Source organism: Mytilus edulis, chromosome 3 (genome assembly GCF_963676685.1).
Source record: "Mytilus edulis chromosome 3, xbMytEdul2.2, whole genome shotgun sequence".
NCBI classification, from domain to species: domain Eukaryota; kingdom Metazoa; phylum Mollusca; class Bivalvia; order Mytilida; family Mytilidae; genus Mytilus; species Mytilus edulis.
Genome location: NC_092346.1, coordinates 104,481,033 through 104,497,047, shown reverse-complemented (window position 1 = coordinate 104,497,047; position 16,015 = coordinate 104,481,033). Strand labels below are relative to the sequence as shown.

At 42.9% G+C, this 16,015-nt stretch overlaps 1 protein-coding gene across 2 annotated transcripts in view; it reads right to left on the bottom strand.

Moving 5' to 3' along the window:
- LOC139514716 (transmembrane protein 164-like) overlaps nucleotides 1-16,015 on the bottom strand; it is a 49,324-nt gene that overhangs the window by 9,255 nt on the left and 24,054 nt on the right. For both annotated transcript variants that reach the window (XM_071304292.1, XM_071304293.1), the window contains exon 3: nucleotides 13,471-13,587. In XM_071304292.1, the coding sequence (XP_071160393.1) occupies nucleotides 13,471-13,587 (117 nt within the window). The remainder of the gene's footprint in view (nucleotides 1-13,470; nucleotides 13,588-16,015) is intronic.

Sequence of the window (16,015 nt, the reverse complement as noted above, 5' to 3'; positions counted from 1 at the left end):
AATCAATAGCTCTAATAAAACTACAATGACATATAAATTACCTAGACTTCCTTAACCTAACCTCATCCATCATAGAACATTGATTTCTACTACAGAACCTAATGACTACAAACTTCTTTATAAAGAAACAGGATAACTTGATGTAATAATTAATGGAGAAGTTTGTTACATTTTTATTTATCTATCTGCTCTAATGACTAAATGAGTCCATTAACTGCACTTATGGAAATAGATGAATGCATTTTGTCAAGAAAAGTACATCTTCAAAGTGTGAAGTTTATATTCTTATTATTTTTCAATTAGAAGCGGAAAACAGCCATCATCATGAATCTATATCATGTATATGTTGTCTTCACTAATTGTTGAAGTCTCTATTGTGATCTAAAGTTGTTTGCCAATCCAAGTCCACCTGAAGACCTTTATGTTTGCTCCTAATGTAAAAGTCTCCTGAAAGACTTTTATGCTTGTTCCTAGAGTAACAGCCCCTTGGAAGCCCCCTACGGTTGCTCCCAATATTAGTCCGCTAGAAGACCCTTGTGCTTTCTCCTAAAGTAACAGTCCCATGGAATACCTTCATGGTTGCTCCTAAAGTAAGTCCCCAAAACACCTTTATGCTTGCTCCTATAGTTACAATTCTCTAAAAGACCTTCATGGTTTCTCCCAATGTTAGTCAAATTGAAGACGCTTGTGCTTGTTTTAAAGTAGCAGTCCCCTAGAAGACCTTGATGGTTGCTCCCAATGTTAGTCACATAGAAGACCCTTGTGTTTGCCTCCAGAGTAACAGTCCCATGAAACACCTTGGTGGTTGCTCCAAATGTTAGTCCCATAGATTAGAAGACCTGTGTGCTTGCTCCTAAAATTACAGTCCCATAGAAGACCTTAATGCTTGCTCCGTAGGTTACAGTCCCATGAAAAACCTTGGCAGGTGTTCCAAATGTTAGTTTCAAAGAAGACCCTTGTGCTTGCTCCTAAATAAACAGTCCCACGGCAGACCTTGATGGTTGCTCCCAATGTTAGTCACATAGAAGACCCTTGTGCCTTCTCCTAAAGTAACAGCCCAATGGATGACCTTTCCTGATTGCTCCCAATGTTAGTCACATAGAAGACCCTTGTGCCTTCTCCTAAAGTAACAGCCCAATGGATGACCTTTCCTGATTGCTCCCAATGTTAGTCCCATAGAAGACCCTTGTGCCTTCTTCTAAAGTAACAGCCCAATGGATGACCTTTCCTGATTGCTCCCAATGTTAGTCACATAGAAGACCCTTGTGCCTTCTCCTAAAGTAACAGCCCAATGGATGACCTTTCCTGATTGCTCCCAATGTTAGTCACATAGAAGACCCTTGTGCCTTCTCCTAAAGTAACAGCCCAATGGATGACCTTTCCTGATTGCTCCCAATGTTAGTCACATAGAAGACCCTTGTGCCTTCTCCTAAAGTAACAGCCCAATGGAAGACCTTTCCTGATTGCTCCCAATGTTAGTCACATAGAAGACCCTTGTGCCTTCTCCTAAAGTAACAGCCCAATGGAAGACCTTTCCTGATTGCTCCCAATGTTAGTCACATAGAAGACCCTTGTGCCTTCTCCTAAAGTAACAGCCCAATGGATGACCTTTCCTGATTGCTCCCAATGTTAGTCACATAGAAGACCCTTGTGCCTTCTCCTAAAGTAACAGCCCAATGGATGACCTTTCCTGATTGCTCCCAATGTTAGTCACATAGAAGACCCTTGTGCCTTCTCCTAAAGTAACAGCCCAATGGAAGACCTTTCCTGATTGCTCCCAATGTTAGTCACATAGAAGACCCTTGTGCCTTCTCCTAAAGTAACAGCCCAATGGAAGACCTTTCCTGATTGCTCCCAATGTTAGTCACATAGAAGACCCTTGTGCCTTCTCCTAAAGTAACAGCCCAATGGATGACCTTTCCTGATTGCTCCCAATGTTAGTCACATAGAAGACCCTTGTGCCTTCTCCTAAAGTAACAGCCCAATGGAAGACCTTTCCTGATTGCTCCCAATGTTAGTCACATAGAAGACCCTTGTGCCTTCTCCTAAAGTAACAGCCCAATGGATGACCTTTCCTGATTGCTCCCAATGTTAGTCCCATAGAAGACCCTTGTGCCTTCTCCTAAAGTAACAGCCCAATGGATGACCTTTCCTGATTGCTCCCAATGTTAGTCACATAGAAGACCCTTGTGCCTTCTCCTAAAGTAACAGCCCAATGGATGACCTTTCCTGATTGCTCCCAATGTTAGTCCCATAGAAGACCCTTGTGCCTTCTCCTAAAGTAACAGCCCAATGGAAGACCTTTCCTGGTTGCTCCCAATGTTAGTCACATAGAAGACCCTTGTGCCTTCTACTAAAGTAACAGCCCAATGGAAGACCTTTCCTGATTGCTCCCAATGTTAGTCCCATAGAAGACCCTTGTGCCTTCTCCTAAAGTAACAGCCCAATGGATGACCTTTCCTGATTGCTCCCAATGTTAGTCACATAGAAGACCCTTGTGCCTTCTCCTAAAGTAACAGCCCAATGGAAGACCTTTCCTGATTGCTCCCAATGTTAGTCACATAGAAGACCCTTGTGCCTTCTCCTAAAGTAACAGCCCAATGGAAGACCTTTCCTGATTGCTCCCAATGTTAGTCCCATAGAAGACCCTTGTGCCTTCTCCTAAAGTAACAGCCCAATGGATGACCTTTCCTGATTGCTCCCAATGTTAGTCACATAGAAGACCCTTGTGCCTTCTCCTAAAGTAACAGCCCAATGGAAGACCTTTCCTGATTGCTCCCAATGTTAGTCACATAGAAGACCCTTGTGCCTTCTCCTAAAGTAACAGCCCAATGGATGACCTTTCCTGATTGCTCCCAATGTTAGTCACATAGAAGACCCTTGTGCCTTCTCCTAAAGTAACAGCCCAATGGAAGACCTTTCCTGATTGCTCCCAATGTTAGTCACATAGAAGACCCTTGTGCCTTCTCCTAAAGTAACAGCCCAATGGAAGACCTTTCCTGATTGCTCCCAATGTTAGTCACATAGAAGACCCTTGTGCCTTCTCCTAAAGTAACAGCCCAATGGATGACCTTTCCTGATTGCTCCCAATGTTAGTCCCATAGAAGACCCTTGTGCCTTCTCCTAAAGTAACAGCCCAATGGATGACCTTTCCTGATTGCTCCTAATGTTAGTCCCATAGAAGACCCTTGTGCCTTCTCCTAAAGTAACAGCCCAATGGAAGACCTTTCCTGATTGCTCCCAATGTTAGTCCCATAGAAGACCCTTGTGCCTTCTCCTAAAGTAACAGCCCAATGGAAGACCTTTCCTGATTGCTCCCAATGTTAGTCCCATAGAAGACCCTTGTGCCTTCTCCTAAAGTAACAGCCCAATGGAAGACCTTTCCTGATTGCTCCCAATGTTAGTCACATAGAAGACCCTTGTGCCTTCTCCTAAAGTAACAGCCCAATGGATGACCTTTCCTGATTGCTCCCAATGTTAGTCACATAGAAGACCCTTGTGCCTTCTCCTAAGGTAACAGCCCAATGGAAGACCTTTCCTGATTGCTCCCAATGTTAGTCCCATAGAAGACCCTTGTGCCTTCTCCTAAAGTAACAGCCCAATGGAAGACCTTTCCTGGTTGCTCCCAATGTTAGTCCCATAGAAGACCCTTGTGCCTTCTCCTAAAGTAACAGCCCAATGGAAGATCTTTCCTGATTGCTCCCAATGTTAGTCACATAGAAGACCCTTGTGCCTTCTCCTAAAGTAACAGCCCAATGGAAGATCTTTCCTGATTGCTCCCAATGTTAGTCACATAGAAGACCCTTGTGCCTTCTCCTAAAGTAACAGCCCAATGGAAGACCTTTCCTGGTTGCTCCCAATGTTAGTCACATAGAAGACCCTTGTGCCTTCTACTAAAGTAACAGCCCAATGGATGACCTTTCCTGATTGCTCCCAATGTTAGTCACATAGAAGACCCTTGTGCCTTCTCCTAAAGTAACAGCCCAATGGATGACCTTTCCTGGTTGCTCCCAATGTTAGTCACATAGAAGACCCTTGTGCCTTCTCCTAAAGTAACAGCCCAATGGAAGACCTTTCCTGGTTGCTCCCAATGTTAGTCACATAGAAGAGCCTTGTGCCTTCTCCTAAGGTAACAGCCCAATGGAAGACCTTTCCTGATTGCTCCCAATGTTAGTCCCATAGAAGACCCTTGTGCCTTCTCCTAAAGTAACAGCCCAATGGATGACCTTTCCTGATTGCTCCCAATGTTAGTCACATAGAAGACCCTTGTGCCTTCTCCTAAAGTAACAGCCCAATGGAAGACCTTTCCTGATTGCTCCCAATGTTAGTCCCATAGAAGACCCTTGTGCCTTCTCCTAAAGTAACAGCCCAATGGATGACCTTTCCTGATTGCTCCCAATGTTAGTCACATAGAAGACCCTTGTGCCTTCTCCTAAAGTAACAGCCCAATGGAAGACCTTTCCTGATTGCTCCCAATGTTAGTCACATAGAAGACCCTTGTGCCTTCTCCTAAAGTAACAGCCCAATGGAAGACATTTCCTGGTTGCTCCCAATGTTAGTCACATAGAAGACCCTTGTGCCTTCTACTAAAGTAACAGCCCAATGGAAGACCTTTCCTGGTTGCTCCCAATGTTAGTCACATAGAAGACCCTTGTGCCTTCTCCTAAGGTAACAGCCAAATGGAAGACCTTTCCTGGTTGCTCCCAATGTTAGTCCCATAGAAGACCCTTGTGCCTTCTCCTAAAGTAACAGCCCAATGGAAGATCTTTCCTGATTGCTCCCAATGTTAGTCACATAGAAGACCCTTGTGCCTTCTCCTAAAGTAACAGGCCAATGGATGACCTTTCCTGGTTGCTCCCAATGTTAGTCACATAGAAGACCCTTGTGCCTTCTCCTAAAGTAACAGCCCAATGGATGACCTTTCCTGATTGCTCCCAATGTTAGTCCCATAGAAGACCCTTGTGCCTTCTCCTAAAGTAACAGCCCAATGGATGACCTTTCCTGATTGCTCCCAATGTTAGTCACATAGAAGACCCTTGTGCCTTCTCCTAAAGTAACAGCCCAATGGAAGACCTTTCCTGATTGCTCCCAATGTTAGTCACATAGAAGACCCTTGTGCCTTCTCCTAAAGTAACAGCCCAATGGAAGACCTTTCCTGATTGCTCCCAATGTTAGTCCCATAGAAGACCCTTGTGCCTTCTCCTAAAGTAACAGCCCAATGGAAGACCTTTCCTGGTTGCTCCCAATGTTAGTCCCATAGAAGACCCTTGTGCCTTCTCCTAAAGTAACAGCCCAATGGATGACCTTTCCTGATTGCTCCCAATGTTAGTCCCATAGAAGACCCTTGTGCCTTCTCCTAAAGTAACAGCCCAATGGAAGACCTTTCCTGATTGCTCCCAATGTTAGTCCCATAGAAGACCCTTGTGCCTTCTCCTAAAGTAACAGCCCAATGGAAGATCTTTCCTGATTGCTCCCAATGTTAGTCACATAGAAGACCCTTGTGCCTTCTCCTAAAGTAACAGCCCAATAGAAGACCTTTCCTGATTGCTCCCAATGTTAGTTACATAGAAGACCCTTGTGCCTTCTCCTAAAGTAACAGCCCAATGGATGACCTTTCCTGATTGCTCCCAATGTTAGTCACATAGAAGACCCTTGTACCTTCTCCTAAAGTAACAGCCCAATGGAAGACCTTTCCTGATTGCTCCCAATGTTAGTCACATAGAAGACCCTTGTGCCTTCTCCTAAAGTAACAGCCCAATGGAAGACCTTTCCTGATTGCTCCCAATGTTAGTCACATAGAAGACCCTTGTGCCTTCTCCTAAAGTAACAGCCCAATGGAAGATCTTTCCTGGTTGCTCCCAATGTTAGTCCCATAGAAGACCCTTGTGCCTTCTCCTAAAGTAACAGCCCAATGGAAGATCTTTCCTGATTGCTCCCAATGTTAGTCCCATAGAAGACCCTTGTGCCTTCTCCTAAAGTAACAGCCCAATGGAAGACCTTTCCTGGTTGCTCCCAATGTTAGTCACATAGAAGACCCTTGTGCCTTCTCCTAAAGTAACAGCCCAATGGATGACCTTTCCTGATTGCTCCTAATGTTAGTCACATAGAAGACCCTTGTGCCTTCTCCTAAAGTAACAGCCCAATGGAAGACCTTTCCTGGTTGCTCCCAATGTTAGTCACATAGAAGACCCTTGTGCCTTCTCCTAAAGTAACAGCCCAATGGAAGATCTTTCCTGATTGCTCCCAATGTTAGTCACATAGAAGACCCTTGTGCCTTCTCCTAAAGTAACAGCCCAATGGAAGATCTTTCCTGATTGCTCCCAATGTTAGTCACATAGAAGACCCTTGTGCCTTCTCCTAAAGTAACAGCCCAATGGAAGACCTTTCCTGGTTGCTCCCAATGTTAGTCACATAGAAGACCCTTGTGCCTTCTCCTAAGGTAACAGCCCAATGGAAGACCTTTCCTGGTTGCTCCCAATGTTAGTCACATAGAAGACCCTTGTGCCTTCTCCTAAAGTAACAGCCCAATGGAAGACCTTTCCTGATTGCTCCCAATGTTAGTCCCATAGAAGACCCTTGTGCCTTCTCCTAAAGTAACAGCCCAATGGATGACCTTTCCTGATTGCTCCTAATGTTAGTCACATAGAAGACCCTTGTGCCTTCTCCTAAAGTAACAGCCCAATGGAAGACCTTTCCTGATTGCTCCCAATGTTAGTCACATAGAAGACCCTTGTGCCTTCTCCTAAAGTAACAGCCCAATGGAAGACCTTTCCTGATTGCTCCCAATGTTAGTCACATAGAAGACCCTTGTGCCTTCTCCTAAAGTAACAGCCCAATGGAAGACCTTTCCTGGTTGCTCCCAATGTTAGTCACATAGAAGACCCTTGTGCCTTCTACTAAAGTAACAGCCCAATGGAAGACCTTTCCTGATTGCTCCCAATGTTAGTCCCATAGAAGACCCTTGTGCCTTCTCCTAAAGTAACAGCCCAATGGATGACCTTTCCTGATTGCTCCCAATGTTAGTCACATAGAAGACCCTTGTGCCTTCTCCTAAAGTAACAGCCCAATGGAAGACCTTTCCTGATTGCTCCCAATGTTAGTCCCATAGAAGACCCTTGTGCCTTCTCCTAAAGTAACAGCCCAATGGATGACCTTTCCTGATTGCTCCCAATGTTAGTCACATAGAAGACCCTTGTGCCTTCTCCTAAAGTAACAGCCCAATGGAAGACCTTTCCTGGTTGCTCCCAATGTTAGTCACATAGAAGACCCTTGTGCCTTCTCCTAAGGTAACAGCCAAATGGAAGACCTTTCCTGGTTGCTCCCAATGTTAGTCCCATAGAAGACCCTTGTGCCTTCTCCTAAAGTAACAGCCCAATGGAAGATCTTTCCTGATTGCTCCCAATGTTAGTCACATAGAAGACCCTTGTGCCTTCTCCTAAAGTAACAGGCCAATGGATGACCTTTCCTGGTTGCTCCCAATGTTAGTCACATAGAAGACCCTTGTGCCTTCTCCTAAAGTAACAGCCCAATGGATGACCTTTCCTGATTGCTCCCAATGTTAGTCCCATAGAAGACCCTTGTGCCTTCTCCTAAAGTAACAGCCCAATGGATGACCTTTCCTGATTGCTCCCAATGTTAGTCACATAGAAGACCCTTGTGCCTTCTCCTAAAGTAACAGCCCAATGGAAGACCTTTCCTGATTGCTCCCAATGTTAGTCACATAGAAGACCCTTGTGCCTTCTCCTAAAGTAACAGCCCAATGGAAGACCTTTCCTGATTGCTCCCAATGTTAGTCCCATAGAAGACCCTTGTGCCTTCTCCTAAAGTAACAGCCCAATGGAAGACCTTTCCTGGTTGCTCCCAATGTTAGTCCCATAGAAGACCCTTGTGCCTTCTCCTAAAGTAACAGCCCAATGGATGACCTTTCCTGATTGCTCCCAATGTTAGTCCCATAGAAGACCCTTGTGCCTTCTCCTAAAGTAACAGCCCAATGGAAGACCTTTCCTGATTGCTCCCAATGTTAGTCCCATAGAAGACCCTTGTGCCTTCTCCTAAAGTAACAGCCCAATGGAAGATCTTTCCTGATTGCTCCCAATGTTAGTCACATAGAAGACCCTTGTGCCTTCTCCTAAAGTAACAGCCCAATAGAAGACCTTTCCTGATTGCTCCCAATGTTAGTTACATAGAAGACCCTTGTGCCTTCTCCTAAAGTAACAGCCCAATGGATGACCTTTCCTGATTGCTCCCAATGTTAGTCACATAGAAGACCCTTGTACCTTCTCCTAAAGTAACAGCCCAATGGAAGACCTTTCCTGATTGCTCCCAATGTTAGTCACATAGAAGACCCTTGTGCCTTCTCCTAAAGTAACAGCCCAATGGAAGACCTTTCCTGATTGCTCCCAATGTTAGTCACATAGAAGACCCTTGTGCCTTCTCCTAAAGTAACAGCCCAATGGAAGACCTTTCCTGGTTGCTCCCAATGTTAGTCCCATAGAAGACCCTTGTGCCTTCTCCTAAAGTAACAGCCCAATGGAAGATCTTTCCTGATTGCTCCCAATGTTAGTCCCATAGAAGACCCTTGTGCCTTCTCCTAAAGTAACAGCCCAATGGAAGACCTTTCCTGATTGCTCCCAATGTTAGTCACATAGAAGACCCTTGTGCCTTCTCCTAAAGTAACAGCCCAATGGAAGACCTTTCCTGATTGCTCCCAATGTTAGTCCCATAGAAGACCCTTGTGCCTTCTCCTAAAGTAACAGCCAAATGGAAGACCTTTCCTGGTTGCTCCCAATGTTAGTCACATAGAAGACCCTTGTGCCTTCTCCTAAAGTAACAGCCCAATGGAAGATCTTTCCTGATTGCTCCCAATGTTAGTCACATAGAAGACCCTTGTGCCTTCTCCTAAAGTAACAGCCCAATGGAAGATCTTTCCTGATTGCTCCCAATGTTAGTCACATAGAAGACCCTTGTGCCTTCTCCTAAAGTAACAGCCCAATGGATGACCTTTCCTGGTTGCTCCTAATGTTAGTCACATAGAAGACCCTTGTGCCTTCTCCTAAAGTAACAGCCCAATGGAAGACCTTTCCTGATTGCTCCCAATGTTAGTCCCATAGAAGACCCTTGTGCCTTCTCCTAAAGTAACAGCCCAATGGATGACCTTTCCTGATTGCTCCCAATGTTAGTCACATAGAAGACCCTTGTGCCTTCTCCTAAAGTAACAGCCCAATGGATGACCTTTCCTGATTGCTCCTAATGTTAGTCACATAGAAGACCCTTGTGCCTTCTCCTAAAGTAACAGCCCAATGGAAGACCTTTCCTGGTTGCTCCCAATGTTAGTCACATAGAAGACCCTTGTGCCTTCTCCTAAAGTAACAGGCCAATGGATGACCTTTCCTGGTTGCTCCCAATGTTAGTCACATAGAAGACCCTTGTGCCTTCTCCTAAAGTAACAGCCCAATGGATGACCTTTCCTGGTTGCTCCTAATGTTAGTCACATAGAAGACCCTTGTGCCTTCTCCTAAAGTAACAGCCCAATGGATGACCTTTCCTGATTGCTCCCAATGTTAGTCCCATAGAAGACCCTTGTGCCTTCTCCTAAAGTAACAGCCCAATGGATGACCTTTCCTGATTGCTCCCAATGTTAGTCCCATAGAAGACCCTTGTGCCTTCTCCTAAAGTAACAGCCCAATGGATGACCTTTCCTGATTGCTCCCAATGTTAGTCCCATAGAAGACCCTTGTGCCTTCTCCTAAAGTAACAGCCCAATGGATGACCTTTCCTGATTGCTCCCAATGTTAGTCCCATAGAAGACCCTTGTGCCTTCTCCTAAAGTAACAGCCCAATGGATGACCTTTCCTGATTGCTCCCAATGTTAGTCCCATAGAAGACCCTTGTGCCTTCTCCTAAAGTAACAGCCCAATGGATGACCTTTCCTGATTGCTCCCAATGTTAGTCCCATAGAAGACCCTTGTGCCTTCTCCTAAAGTAACAGCCCAATGGATGACCTTTCCTGATTGCTCCCAATGTTAGTCCCATAGAAGACCCTTGTGCCTTCTCCTAAAGTAACAGCCCAATGGATGACCTTTCCTGATTGCTCCCAATGTTAGTCCCATAGAAGACCCTTGTGCCTTCTCCTAAAGTAACAGCCCAATGGATGACCTTTCCTGATTGCTCCTAATGTTAGTCACATAGAAGACCCTTGTGCCTTCTCCTAAAGTAACAGCCCAATGGAAGACCTTTCCTGGTTGTTCCCAATGTTAGTCACATAGAAGACCCTTGTGCCTTCTCCTAAAGTAACAGGCCAATGGATGACCTTTCCTGGTTGCTCCCAATGTTAGTCACATAGAAGACCCTTGTGCCTTCTCCTAAAGTAACAGCCCAATGGATGACCTTTCCTGGTTGCTCCTAATGTTAGTCACATAGAAGACCCTTGTGCCTTCTCCTAAAGTAACAGCCCAATGGATGACCTTTCCTGATTGCTCCCAATGTTAGTCCCATAGAAGACCCTTGTGCCTTCTCCTAAAGTAACAGCCCAATGGAAGATCTTTCCTGATTGCTCCCAATGTTAGTCACATAGAAGACCCTTGTGCCTTCTCCTAAAGTAACAGCCCAATGGAAGACCTTTCCTGATTGCTCCCAATGTTAGTCCCATAGAAGACCCTTGTGCCTTCTCCTAAAGTAACAGCCCAATGGATGACCTTTCCTGATTGCTCCCAATGTTAGTCCCATAGAAGACCCTTGTGCCTTCTCCTAAAGTAACAGCCCAATGGATGACCTTTCCTGATTGCTCCCAATGTTAGTCCCATAGAAGACCCTTGTGCCTTCTCCTAAAGTAACAGCCCAATGGATGACCTTTCCTGATTGCTCCCAATGTTAGTCCCATAGAAGACCCTTGTGCCTTCTCCTAAAGTAACAGCCCAATGGATGACCTTTCCTGATTGCTCCCAATGTTAGTCCCATAGAAGACCCTTGTGCCTTCTCCTAAAGTAACAGCCCAATGGATGACCTTTCCTGATTGCTCCCAATGTTAGTCCCATAGAAGACCCTTGTGCCTTCTCCTAAAGTAACAGCCCAATGGATGACCTTTCCTGATTGCTCCCAATGTTAGTCCCATAGAAGACCCTTGTGCCTTCTCCTAAAGTAACAGCCCAATGGATGACCTTTCCTGATTGCTCCCAATGTTAGTCCCATAGAAGACCCTTGTGCCTTCTCCTAAAGTAACAGCCAAATGGAAGACCTTTCCTGGTTGCTCCCAATGTTAGTCACATAGAAGACCCTTGTGCCTTCTCCTAAAGTAACAGCCCAATGGATGACCTTTCCTGGTTGCTCCCAATGTTAGTCCCATAGAAGACCCTTGTGCCTTCTCCTAAAGTAACAGCCCAATGGATGACCTTTCCTGATTGCTCCCAATGTTAGTCCCATAGAAGACCCTTGTGCCTTCTCCTAAAGTAACAGCCCAATGGATGACCTTTCCTGATTGCTCCCAATGTTAGTCCCATAGAAGACCCTTGTGCCTTCTCCTAAAGTAACAGCCCAATGGATGACCTTTCCTGATTGCTCCCAATGTTAGTCCCATAGAAGACCCTTGTGCCTTCTCCTAAAGTAACAGCCCAATGGATGACCTTTCCTGATTGCTCCCAATGTTAGTCCCATAGAAGACCCTTGTGCCTTCTCCTAAAGTAACAGCCCAATGGATGACCTTTCCTGATTGCTCCCAATGTTAGTCCCATAGAAGACCCTTGTGCCTTCTCCTAAAGTAACAGCCCAATGGATGACCTTTCCTGATTGCTCCCAATGTTAGTCACATAGAAGACCCTTGTGCCTTCTCCTAAAGTAACAGCCCAATGGAAGACCTTTCCTGATTGCTCCCAATGTTAGTCACATAGAAGACCCTTGTGCCTTCTCCTAAAGTAACAGCCCAATGGATGACCTTTCCTGATTGCTCCTAATGTTAGTCACATAGAAGACCCTTGTGCCTTCTCCTAAAGTAACAGCCCAATGGATGACCTTTCCTGGTTGCTCCCAATGTTAGTCACATAGAAGACCCTTGTGCCTTCTCCTAAAGTAACAGCCCAATGGAAGACCTTTCCTGGTTGTTCCCAATGTTAGTCACATAGAAGAGCCTTGTGCCTTCTCCTAAAGTAACAGCCCAATGGATGACCTTTCCTGATTGCTCCTAATGTTAGTCACATAGAAGACCCTTGTGCCTTCTCCTAAAGTAACAGCCCAATGGAAGACCTTTCCTGATTGCTCCCAATGTTAGTCACATAGAAGACCCTTGTGCCTTCTCCTAAAGTAACAGCCAAATGGAAGACCTTTCCTGATTGCTCCCAATGTTAGTCACATAGAAGACCCTTGTGCCTTCTCCTAAAGTAACAGCCCAATGGATGACCTTTCCTGATTGCTCCTAATGTTAGTCACATAGAAGACCCTTGTGCCTTCTCCTAAAGTAACAGCCCAATGGATGACCTTTCCTGGTTGCTCCCAATGTTAGTCACATAGAAGACCCTTGTGCCTTCTCCTAAAGTAACAGCCCAATGGAAGACCTTTCCTGGTTGTTCCCAATGTTAGTCACATAGAAGAGCCTTGTGCCTTCTCCTAAAGTAACAGCCCAATGGAAGACCTTTCCTGGTTGCTCCCAATGTTAGTCCCATAGAAGACCCTTGTGCCTTCTCCTAAAGTAACAGCCCAATGGAAGACATTTCCTGGTTGTTCCCAATGTTAGTCACATAGAAGAGCCTTGTGCCTTCTCCTAAAGTAACAGCCCAATGGAAGACCTTTCCTGGTTGTTCCCAATGTTAGTCACATAGAAGACCCTTGTGCCTTCTCCTAAAGTAACAGCCCAATGGATGACCTTTCCTGATTGCTCCCAATGTTAGTCCCATAGAAGACCCTTGTGCCTTCTCCTAAAGTAACAGCCCAATGGAAGACATTTCCTGGTTGTTCCCAATGTTAGTCACATAGAAGAGCCTTGTGCCTTCTCCTAAAGTAACAGCCCAATGGAAGACCTTTCCTGGTTGTTCCCAATGTTAGTCACATAGAAGAGCCTTGTGCCTTCTCCTAAAGTAACAGCCCAATGGAAGACCTTTCCTGGTTGTTCCCAATGTTAGTCACATAGAAGACCCTTGTGCCTTCTCCTAAAGTAACAGCCCAATGGAAGACCTTTCCTGGTTGTTCCCAATGTTAGTCACATAGAAGAGCCTTGTGCCTTCTCCTAAAGTAACAGCCCAATGGAAGACCTTTCCTGGTTGCTCCCAATGTTAGTCACATAGAAGACCCTTGTGCCTTCTCCTAAAGTAACAGCCCAATGGATGATCTTTCCTGATTGCTCCCAATGTTAGTCACATAGAAGACCCTTGTGCCTTCTCCTAAAGTAACAGCCCAATGGAAGAACTTTCCTGGTTGCTCCAATAAGACCCTATCAGATATTCTCAGCAGAAAAGATTTTTTACTCCAATATCACTATATACCTACCAAACGTGTATTTACCACTGGAAATAATATAGCTATAGGTGCCCCTGATAACATGTGCAGATGAATTCTGAATACTGCTGTCACAAGTTTACTTGGAGGTGCTGCTAGACAAAATATCTGAAAAATCAAAACAAATAAAGTTAGTACAAAAAAAAATCAGTTGACATGCTGGTTTATGCCTGACATATTTTGTTTTTGGTAAATTGTTTTGTTATAAATAAGGCTATTAGTTGTCCCAATTGAACTTTTTTCTTTTGTATCTTTAAAGTTGTTGCCTTTTATATCTAAATATATATACAGTGTTGTTTTTGGTCATTGTTGAAGGTCAAACAGTTGCCTCTAGTTGCTAACATTGACTTCATTTGAACACTGGTGGATAGTTGTATCATACCACATCTCCTCATTTTGTTTTAAAAGGAAAAAAAATAATAAATATTCATCTATTAAGGGCAATAACTCCTATAAGAAGTTGTTTGACAGTTTTGATGAAAATAAAAAAAATCTTTCTGAATATTTTTGCTCATATAATTTTTCATGATAATAGACAACAAGCATAATCACGCTGAAATGTCTCACCTTCTTAACTAATCATTGATATTATGTTGATAGTCCTAAATATAAATCTTTATTACAACTGTCACATAAACTTAACATTAACCAAAAAAATAAGCATTGACCTATGAGCATTGAAAATGAGATCAAGGTCAGATGAACCATGCCAGGCAGACATGTACAGCTAACAATTCTTCCATACAACAAATATAGTTGACCTATTGCTTATAGTTTAAGAAAAACAGACCAAAACACAAAAATTTAACACTGAGCAATGAACGGTGAAAAAGAGGTCATGGTCAAATAAAACCTGTGTGACTGACATATAGATCATAAAGTATTTCCATACACCAAATAGTTGACCTATTGCATATAGTATTAGAAAAGAAACCAAAACTCAAAAACTTAACTTTGACCACTGAACCATGAAAATGAGGTCAAGTTCAGATGACAACTTCCAGTCCTTCCATACACCGAACATACTAGACCTATTGCTTATAGTATCTAAGATATGGACTTGACCTTGTTCACTGATCCATGGAATGAGGTCGAGGTCAAGTGTAAACTGTTTTGCGTGCATGAGGACCTTGCAAGGTATGCACATACCAAATATGGTTATATATATATATATATATATATATATATCCTATTACTTATAATAAGAGAGAATTTAACAAATTTACAAAAAATCTCAACTTTTTTTCAAGTAGTCACTGAACCATGAAAATGAGGTCAAGGACTTTGAACATGTGACTGACGAAAACTTCGTAACATGAGGCATCTATATACAAAGTATGAAGTATCCAGGTCTAATTTAAACACCTGTTACAAATGTTAATTACCTGGGGGTCATAAACAGAAACTTGTCAAAAACATAAAGACAGGTAGATTTATAGTATTTTAATGGGAAAATACTTTTACACTTTCAAAATTTAAGTGATGAAATTGATTTGAAATACCTTCGTCAATGCGAAAACCGTTTCCTAAATTACAAAAGTGACGAGCGCTAGCAAAATCACTGGGTCTTCCACCTTCTAAAATAAAAAGCTTTTTAAGAAGTAAGCTAACACTGCAGCCACCGGATCACTATCCCCATGACGAGTTTTCTGCGACAAAAGTCACAGGCTCGACAAAAACTGTTTTTTTTTTTTTTAAACTATTCTTTTTTTTTCTGCCATAATGGTCATGATAGTTTGCTGGAAAATTTTCTATACTTAAATAATACCTCATTGATGATTGAGACCAAGTTTAATGAAATTTGACCCAGTATTTTCAGAGAAGAAGATATTTGTGAAAGTTGTAACAGTAAAAAAAACAACAGAGGATGGATGACAGACACCATGCATGTGATGAGAAAACTGACTTGTCATAAGCTCAAAATTATGATCATTGTAAATAAATTCTGATTATTTTAATTCCTGTGCCTGAAAATTAAATCTAGAGATTGAAATTCTTGATAAATTCCAGTCGTAAATTTTCTATTAATTATAAGTTTTTTCTTCCCATTGATCCTTACGTCAATCCTAACGAAAGAAGATTTATGTCCCTTTTTTCACACAGCTGATCAATTTTATTGCTAGGTTATGTCATGCAACAATCCACATGGAATTTTATCTTGATTTCTATGTTTAAAGGGACAAAAGAAATATAAGTGTCAGTTATGGATCCTTTGCCACAAATTGAATTCTTAGAAAAATAAAATGACAATGTTTGTCACATTAGGTCATAATAAGTTAAAGGGAAAAATAATGTCATACCAAGAACCATTATAACAATACTGCCATATATTGTGATTTACTTCCTGTATATAAAGGACAGAAATCTTCATTGATACTCCAATGTCCAAACACATATCTGATATAAATATAAATTGATACATAGACTAGCTATATATATAGTCTGATGTATAATATAATTACTAAACATTAAAATGCTGATCATTTTCATAAGGTCAACTCTTGACTTCAATTTGATATTCAGTCTATAAATGTTT